Below are 10,062 nucleotides of genomic sequence, written 5' to 3' on the forward strand. Positions count from 1 at the left end.
ACACTGGACATGAAGGAAGTATCCACAAAGTTATATGCAGTGCGGTGACCGCTGTTATCAGAGACATAACAAGAATTACATTTTGATTTCAGCCTTCAACAGATGCTCAACAAAATCTGTGTAACTCTCTCTGCACAATATGTATCAAGTGAATTGCTTTAAGTGACACCATAGCCACGTTTACATGGACACTTCAATTCCGATTATAAACAGAATAAAGATTCAATCGGAATAAAAATTGTCATATAAACACCTCAATCGGAATGAAAATTCCTGATCCGATCAGAATTTTAATCAGAATGAAAGAGGTGGTGTAGTCCGCTCCTATTCCGAAGGAACACCCATGTATAGTCATTCGGATTGACTGCTGTATCTTCTTAAGGAAAAGTAGGCAACAACGGCTATTCCGATCAAAGATTCTAAAGCTCTTAAGAGCACCTTATCAGAATAGAACGTACCCCATGTAAACAGACAGCACAAATCTTTCAATCGGAGTAGTTTAATCGGAATGGCAAAAAAGCTTTCCATGTAAACTAATGTAATTGGGTATGGCTTGTGAAGTGCTGGGGTTTCTGTTTGTTTCTTATTAGGAATTGTAGCTGGAGTTGTCACTGATTTGACCAGGAATTGCACTCACTGATCTCCCCAGGACTTTTGAATTTCTGAATTTCCAAAAGTAAACATCAGGCTTTTCCTTTAAGTTGTCATTATGTCCTTCATTACTGTGCTCTTGACCGCATCTGAGGTCATAATGAAGCCGAAAAGAAGTTCATCCGTAAACAAATCTATATAATATGTGAACCAACTTCATGCACAGGGTCAATTAACAAGTGACTGGGAAAAGTAGACTTTGGAGTCCTGCTATAGAATACTGTACGATCTGACAATGCTTTTGTATATAATGATTCATATGAGAATTGTTTGAGTGTTTAAAGGCCTTTTGGCCTGTATATGTCGTTGAGTGATATAGATTTGAATATTTGCATCACTGACATGTCGTGCTTGGTATCACTGCACTAAACTTCACCAGTGTTATTACTGAGAGCACCGTTGCATGACTATGTGTCATAAATGTCAGCACGCTGAATTAGGGAGTAAATTTGAGCTATGGCTGAGTGCATGAGGCTGCAATGGCCATCATTAAACACGCTGCCCAGCTCTCTGTGAGCAGTGATTGAGGGTGAGCAAGGTTGCATAGAGACACGCAGATGTCATCAGTGTCCACTGCAGTAGATGAGCAGGACTTGTTCATGATCATTCTGTAGTTTGGGTCTGGTTTATGTCTGCAGGCTCTGCCTTCTGGAAGCCTGGACAGTCCACCCTTGCCTGTCTGTCACCATATGCATGCTGCAACCAGTCCCAACAGAAAATCAGCACCAGCTCTGGCTAACAGAATGAAGAGCATAGTGCTTATGGGATGGGGGAGGCTGTTGCTAGAGGACTCCAGGGCCCCTTGTTGGTTCTCTTAGTAGCATGCAGTAGGGGTGCTTGAGTCCTTGCCAGCGGGAATGTTTTTGCTGCAATGTGCTTGTTGGGATGTGTTCAGCCTTGTTCTGCCTGCCCTGTCCTCTCTCTGCACCTCGGAGCCATAGTGCACAATCTGGGGCATCTCAGGACAGTCTGTGTGTGGGGCTCAGGGAGAGACTATGGTGTGTGTGTCCCTCGCTCTATCACGTACTCTCAATATTTGTCTAATTTCCTGTAAAACACCCCCCCCCCCCCCAGCCCCCACTCCCAATTATGTGTGTCTTGTGTGTTGCATCAGGCACACAGTCGGCTTCTAGAAACTTCTCGCAGGGCATGCTCACACACTAGCGTTCGTCTTTGCTGGCTGCCTTTTGTTTTATTAAGGTCATGTGTGCAAATCAAAGCATGAAAATTGCAAGGTGACTAAACCTGGTGTGTCCACATGCATGTGCAACATTATTCTTCCAGTTAGCCGGTTGAGCAGCTAGTTAGAAGAACACAAACACAGACAATATAAGCTGTGATGAGTAGAAGAGCATATTTGTTATGCCTCAGCTGTTGGGGAGACTGAGCAGGGCTCTTCCACCTCTTAAGCTCGCTGGTGAGATGTAATGCTGTTGCTGCAATCTGCCCCAGTAAATGTGGAAGAAAATAGAATTCAGTATAGCCTGTATGAATAGCAATATGTGTGTGCATGGACGCTGTCCTGCTTGTGTGTGTGTGTGTGTGTGTGTGTGTGTGTGTGTGTGTGTGTGTGTGTGTGTTCCAGCATACGTTCCCCACACCTCTGCTGACATGCCTTTCCATGCCAATTATTGCTTACCTGATCCTGTCCATCACTTAGAAGTCATTTCTCTCTCTTCCTCTCTCTTTTTCTCTCTGTCGTTTTGTTGCCTTCGTCCGGTCCTCCACCCTCCAACCTCCTCTTTTTCTCCGACCCCCCCCTTCCCCTCCTTCTGTCGCGCTGCTCTGCTGTTTTTCCCCCCTACAGCACCCAAGGAAGCAAAGACCAATTTTATTTTCAGACTTTTCCCAAGTTGATCCCTTGTCCTCTGTGTTCGGTCGTCCTTTTTCTCGCTGTATATATAATCCTAGAGACCAGGTGCATTCACTGGGTCCTGTTGTCCAGCGCTCCACTGGTCCCTTGCCCCCTCCTTGCCTCTGTCTGGATGGCAGTGTCTTGGGGTTAGGTGTTGGCAGGCAGTGGCTCTGGTCAGCCCTCCCCTGCGGCGATCTCTCCCCCTGGCATAGCAATAATGTCCTGTTCCTCCTGCGATGAGAAGCGTCCTACGACACCTCCTTCTCCTGCTGCTCCTCCTCCTCTTCCTCCTCTTCCTTCTCTGCTGCTGCGCAGGCTGCTCGCTCACCCGCTCACTCACCACTTAACTATGTAACTAGGAGAGAGGGGGAGCGAGTGGGCAGGACTGAGCAGGACAGTTGGGTAAATGTGTGCATGTGTGAGAGAGAGAGAGGAGAGGAGAGAAATGAGACTGTCTGAGTGGGGAGAGGGAGGGTCCAGAGAGGGAGAGCCAGAGCGCTCGGGATGGAGATGCTGGCGGCTGAGCTGGTGAACTGCAGCACTGTGAGGGAGGGAGGGAGGGAGGGAGTGAGTGAGTGCCCCCTCTGCTGCTGATGAGGCTGGAGCTCGCGAGGTGCTGACTGCAATCTTTTATATTCAGATCTCTCCCTCTCCCTCTCTCCCTCTCCCTCTCCCTCTCCCTCTCCCTCTCCCTCTCCCCCTCTCTCTCTCTCTCTCTCTCTCTCTCTCTCTCTCTCTCTCTCTCTCTCTCTCTCTCTCTCTCTCTCTCTCTCTCTTCCCTTCCTCCCTCCCTTCTTTTCAGCAACTATGTTCTAACCCTGCCTCTTTCTGACATGTCTACCGTCCCTCACATACTTACTCCTCGCTGCTTGTCCAGTAGAAGCTCCATCTCCTCAACTAACCTTTCGGCACACACTTACTACTCTCCCCCATTTCCATTGTGCATGTATGTGCACACACTCATCTTCACACACATGCACCATTCTCTTCTGCAGATTTTCTTTTTAAATCTTTGTATACACCACATATATGTCCCATTAGCAGACACCCCTGCATAGACATGCAGATAAATACAACACTGCTTCTGCTCGGTTGTGTTGTGTGCACCCAGGGACTCTGAGCCTTCCAGCCCCCTCTCTTGGATGCACCTGTTTTATCACCCAGTAACACTCTACTGCTTATCTGCCTTTCACACACATGCACACACACACACGCACGCACGCACGCACGCACGCACACAGACACACACACACACACACACACACACACACACAGACACAGACACAGACACAGACAGAGACACAGACACAGACACAGACACAGACACACACAGACACACACACACACAGACACACACACACACACACACAGACACACACACACACACACACACACACACACACACACACACACACACACAGACACAGACACACACACACACAGACACACACACACACACACACACAGACACACACACACACACACACACACACACACACACACACATGCTCCACATCATGTGATGGGGCTAATTGTGTTCCTCTCCACTAGTTCATGTGTCCTTTCTTGGCTAGCGTGACATTAATGCCGTGTGACTCAGGGGGGTCATGTGCTTAAGGGCCCATGTTGAGAATGGATGAGGACTACTCCCCGTCCCAGGTTTTCTCCCGCTGCAAACGGTGCCTTTCGTCCACAGGTGTGTATGTTGGCCTCTAGGCCTCCACGGCTCAATGCAGTTGCTTGGTTGGTTTGGTTGGTCATCATGCTTGGTTGTATTAGTCTCTCCTGCCTATTTTCACACCACACTCACAGGCTGACTGCAGAATTACTTTTATGGTGGAAGTGAGTGAGTGAAGTGAGTTCCTGCCCCTAGTTCTGATTGGGCCTGTGTATGCCCAGTTGGTCTCTGGGCTACTATTCTTAACACTGAAATAGTCACGTCAGCATTTGCATGCTTTTTGTAATCTCAAAAATGTGCAACATTGTAGTCAACAATCGGCCAGAATCTGAGCAGGGCATTGTCCTGTTGTCTCCTCTGGCTTGTGCATCAAACAGACAGTGGAAGGTGTTTTATTATCTTATGCTTAAATTGAGGAACATGAAAGGAGAAGTGAGTCTGGCATACTTGCGTTGTCAGCTGCCTTTTCTCTCTCTGTGTTTTATTTTCAGCAAAGTTAATGAAGTGGCACTTCTAGACCTCATGGTTCTTCTGAAGTCTTATGAAAATTAGAAATGTGTTACTATGTGTTGTTCTGCAGTCATACAGTATGTGCTCGTTTATTGCCTACTGTGAGGTATCGGTCAGTTCATTTGCATTTAATACCTAGTAGACGAGGAGTGGTGAACAAATGTGTCATCATTACAGAGAAACAGATCATTAGTAAAGACCCTGTGTACTGTATGCTTATGAGACTGCTCCCCCAAGACTGTTGGACTCGTTATGCAAAGCAGATTATGATCCATGATGCTGACCATGGTGTGCTTCTACCCTCCTATTTAACTCTCTTGCCTGTGCACAAAGTTTTCTTTTACTCAAAAGTGACATGTGAACGTTTGAAAGTAGATAATGGGTCAAGTGTTCACGTATATGTTGCTTCCTGTTTCAGGATGCGTTACGTACATGAACGCTCTATTCATCCTTTATGAGGAGACGGAGCTGTTTTTGTTTCTCGTTTAAATATATGAGATGGTCATTGATGTGACACCATCTTCTTTGGATGAATTTGGAAGCATGCACTAAATAGCAGTGTGGGGCTAACCAGAACTTCAGGGCCTCAGCTATTTGTGTTACCATACAGTTTCAGACACACTGAGAAGCAGTGCATCAGTTATGTACAGAAACTTATGCATATGCTTCAAAGAAAAATGTTAGCATGACTACTCTGCCTAGAACCTATTAGTTAGCTGAAAGATGAAAATGTAATGAGTGCTGGCCTAAATGCTAGCAGCCACTGGCTAGATACTAATGTTGTTGCATTAAATGCCTTCCTGTTCTTGACAAGTTCACTTCTTTTTACAAGAAATGTTGTTAATACTAAAAATTAATTCAGAAAGATGTGTAGTATACATATGGATGGATGTGTAGCATCTGCAGTGTATACCCACTAATATTTTTTCATGTCTACTTAAATTAATGTATCGTTATAACTAGAAATGTAAAGAATGAACCAAATATTTCTTGCTAACTCTGAAGTAGGTCTGTATTTCTTTAAATGTAACAGTAAAGTCAACATATACTGTAAATGTTGATCTGGTTGCACACAAATGATTGTGGAGGATGAAAAAACCCTATTTGACTTGATGGCTTAGTAAGCCTCATTTAAATTCCTTGCCATTATCAGCAGGAAAATGCCTTTCAGGGGGCCAAAAAGCATTCCTTTTCCGGCTTGGCTACAGTGGTGTGTCTAGTGTGAGGGGGAACTGATGAGAAGTGCTCGCATCGCATGCTGCAGAGGCAGCATTGGCATGAAGCTTCAGATTTGTAGCAGGCGGCTGCACCAATCAGAAGGGATGAGCAGATCTCTGCATGCGGAACTGCCTGGCAACACCAATCAAATGAGTTAAAGCTTCTATTGCAACACTATCAGCCTCCTTAAAGTGGAGTCAGAATAAGAGATGTTAGTAATAATATCAGTGTTTCATTGATTTATACAATTTTCTGCAACCAACAGAGATGAAAGACATTATCTTGAATTATTAGACTACACTGACTTTTTAAGCTTAAAAACATATTGGTTTTCCTCCCATAACATAATTGGTCCAGTTGACATCTTAGCTAATAAACAGAGACACATATTTTATTTGGCGATGCAGCTACATAACAAAATATACAATAACAGATACTATACTATGATAAAGATTTGTTTTGTCACACCAAAGCAGGTGTGAGCATCACATGTCCTTGCAGGATATCCTCAGAACTGGAAGGAAGTTGCTTTTGATGCCTTAAAATAGTTGCATGGTCTCTGCCTGAGTCAGCTGTCATTTCCTCTTGTTTTCTGATGCAATTAACATGACACTTGTGCTTGCTTGTGAAGCTGCAATCATTCAAGAAAGTTGTCAAGAAAGACAGTGCTCAATGTCTGTTAAATGTCCAGTGTCCTCTTGCATTTTAATGCAGAGTTGCGTGGCAGTAGCTGTAGCGATGTCATTTTGGGCCCACCTCTTATATTTGCTTATTTACATATTGACATAGGTGTCACAACTTTAAGTCTTGTAGCCATGGATTTTATTTTGGAAGTTATCTCAGCTGTGAGGTTCATACCCGGGGATGGGCTATACAGGAATGCGTTTCTTTTTATCATTTTTCTTTTGGATGAAAGCACAAACTGATTCTGATTCGTTGGGCTACTGGGCCCCTTGTGGGCACTCAAACTACAACTGAGTGGTTTCATACGCACTACGGTTAGCTTGACACTTGTACTGTAGCCACCTGAAATGTAGAATTTTTGACACAATAAAGAAATGCTTAATAAACTGTGATTAATACACGGGTGTGTTCAGTACATGTTCCACCTACCCCCACCCCGAAAAAACAGTCATGCTGTTTACTGTATACATGATGCATCTTATACAGGGGAATTACTGTATATTTAGTCCAATTACAATTGAATGTGCAGAACGCATAGGCTCTGGCTTGTTTAGCTTTTCTCTTTTGTGGCTGTCCAGTGCCATTCTTCTTACATGGCTCAGACAGTTGCTGGATGAGGCTGTAGCACTGCAGTAATTCACAGTTAAATGGCTTCCATTCATCCGAAGGTGCTCTCACCCTCTTTCTCGTTCCTCTTTCCTTTCTCTCTGAGGTTGATATTCCTATTTACTTCATTTTTTACCAACTTTCTGTTTCATCGTACCTATGTCTGTCTACAGTACCTGTTTGTCTCTTTCCTAAGTATGAATGCTGTTTCACTTCACAAAAATGACACTTCATAGTACAGGCATATGTATCAAAGCCTTCAATACATATTATTCTATTGAAGTCTTAGCACTGCAGTTCAGCCTAGAACTCCATAATAAGTTATTTTGTTGAAAAAATAATTTCATATGCACCCTATCAGTTTCTGATCCTACTGATGAACAGATCAGTTTAATTTTGTCTTATGCTGCATTGAAAGAATTAAACTGTTGAACACACTTTTTTTTAACAATTTTTTCCATTCGTCATAAGACACTACTATCACAGTGTGTTACTTGTAAATTTCCATCTGCCCTTTCCAGTTAAACGGTATCCTTCCTTTGTGGTATTTAATGGTTGGTCAGGTCGTTTAGTTTCTCTTTGGTATTTCAAAGATGAGTAACTTGTAGGCGGTCACAAGAATTAGGATTGAGGTAAGGGCGGCGCTGGAGGGACTTGCACGTCTGATGCTAGTGTTGTGTCCTCTGAAGGTTGAAGGTCAATGTCTGGAGGTGGAGGAGGGGTGTTTGTGGAGGTGCTCGTTGGTGGTGGCTGAGCTGAGGGAGTCTCGTTTGGATTCACGCCAGAGTTATTGTCCTCCATTTCGGCTTTTGGATTTGCGTCATGGATAGCTGCATCAGTGGTCGTTTGGACATTTTCTGAAGCAGACTTAGCGCTCTTATTGTCCTGCTCATGTTCAGTTTCCTCTTTTTTCTCTTGAAAAGTTCCATTTGCTGGTTTAGTTTCAACGTGGTCGTGTTGTCCAAATGTGGTACCTGGCAGAATGTCCATATCAATGCCCTCCTCCATATCATTGAGCAGAGAATTACTTTTGGAGAGATTCTGTGGAAGGAACCCTGCGATGGAGATCCTCTTGGACTCCTTCCTGGTGGAATCCGTGCTGAAGTGAGGCTGGGTGCTTCCATCAAGGAATGGGGAGGGACCTGCCCACTCTGAATTCTCCAGCTGCCTCCTCTGCCATTTGCGCTTTTTGACCAAGATAAATATGATGCCCACGAACATCATTAGCAAAATCAAGCCAATCAAGACGGCTGCAACAATCCCATTTGTCTCAGAAGACTGTTTTTTTGCTGCGGGAGTTTTGGGTTTAAATGGGTGAGCGGTTATCCTTGTGGTGGTCCTTCTAGTGGTCCTTGTACTTGCATACGCTGAAGTAGGAGCAGTGGTTGGTTCTGGGTTTTTTGGCGTAGCATAGGTGGACAAGCTCTGTGTGGATGCCCCCTTGGCTGTCGGAGTGGGTTTGCTGGTGTATGGCTTAGCACTGATCATTGCTGTATGGTTGTGGCTTTCAAACGAACCCGTCTGATTGGCGTCAGAGTGGCTTAAGGTTGTGCTCAACACATGGGGATCCGTAGTAACTGCTTTGTCTAAAGCTATTGTGTGATTTGTGCTCATTTCCACGGCAGAAGTTGAATTTGGTTTCTCTGTATTTGACACTGGTTGAAAGGCCATCGGAGGGCTGGGCCTCTGAGTTGTATGATTCGTTGATTTGGATACTGGTCCCGTTGTTGTCTCAAGCCTGCTCTCATGCCTAGCAGTGAATGCAGCAGCTGGCTTGGCTGTAGTGATCATGGTGTGTTGTTTGGGTGCATGCAGGGTTGTGTTCTCAGGCTGGGAAGGTGTCGAGTGGTGAATCAGCGGGGCCCCATTCAGCTCCAGTGGTGACAGAGCAGCGGCACAGAACAGCAGCACAAGGCCACCACGGATCTGCTCCATTCTGTCCACACTCAAATTACACGTTTTTGGAGAAGTCTAAAAAACAAAGAATAAAAAGTCCTCTGTTGGTGGGTTTCTGTGAACGTTATGTACTTCCCGTCTGTGTTCAGATTATACTTGCACAGTTGAAGAAATGCATGTCGCTTATGATATCATGTTGTACAGTACGGACATCAGTATGCAGGACATTTGGCCTTACAGATCAATCCTGATAGTAAACATATTTCTATTCTTAATTTTCAGAAAGGTTTTCTATTTGTGACACTGGAGTTTCAAGATTCAAGAATCTGGTCAGCTGTCTTGTGATGATAACAAAATCATCCATTCCTTTATATCTCCATTAAAATGAACTACTCAAATAGCATGACCATTACATCATGTGCATGCAGTACTAGTGCATTTTTATTGCCATCCCCACAGTAGTTAAGGTCATTGTGTAGCAGTTTAAGTCCTTGTCTACCAAGAAAAAGAATACAATTCAACGTGCACTGACCTGCTGTTTCTACCCCATTCACTCCTGATGACCAGGTATCATATGCCCACGTGGTTGATATGGAAGGTTATCGAACTTTGTATTGATTACATATACTTGTTCGCTCGACTGATGAAACCACGCCTTAACTGTGACTGATCTTGTCAAAAGTGTGAGGTTTGTGGAAAAAGGAACTCAAGTCAGTTGCTTCATAAAGTGGCAGGAAGTGCTGTGAAACCACCACCCCCTTCCATTTCAGAGTGGATTTTACTTGCAAAAACAAATGGTATATCACCTCAGATCAGCAGAGCATCTAAAAAATGGCGTCAAGACTGACAAAATTGTCATCTTGTCATCATTCATCTTAATGCAGTTTGTGCCCTCAACAAAAGCCACTGTTTGCAATTTCAGCTATTTAGCCTGGGCTTGGCTTTGTTCCCCATTCAAAGGGTA

The 10,062-nt window shown here is 44.3% G+C and overlaps 2 protein-coding genes across 2 annotated transcripts in view; one reads left to right on the plus strand and one right to left on the minus strand.

Annotated features, from left to right (window-relative positions):
* Positions 1 to 10,062, plus strand: part of nf1a (neurofibromin 1a) — a 93,195-nt gene that overhangs the window by 53,894 nt on the left and 29,239 nt on the right. The gene's annotated exons all lie outside the window — the stretch shown is intronic.
* evi2b (ecotropic viral integration site 2B) lies at positions 6,283 to 9,774 on the minus strand. Its single transcript, XM_076281912.1, has 2 exons — positions 9,631 to 9,774; positions 6,283 to 9,173 (listed from the first exon to the last, which is right to left on the minus strand). The coding sequence occupies exon 2, from the start codon at positions 9,135 to 9,137 to the stop codon at positions 7,824 to 7,826; it is 1,314 nt and encodes a 437-aa protein (XP_076138027.1). The 5' UTR covers positions 9,138 to 9,173; positions 9,631 to 9,774; the 3' UTR covers positions 6,283 to 7,823.

Source organism: Alosa pseudoharengus, unplaced genomic scaffold (genome assembly GCF_046254945.1).
Source record: "Alosa pseudoharengus isolate Yale_2024_CS ecotype anadromous, Long Island Sound unplaced genomic scaffold, YU_APseudo_1.1 YU_APseudo_1.1_scf_13, whole genome shotgun sequence".
Classification (NCBI taxonomy): Eukaryota; Metazoa; Chordata; class Actinopteri; order Clupeiformes; family Clupeidae; genus Alosa; species Alosa pseudoharengus.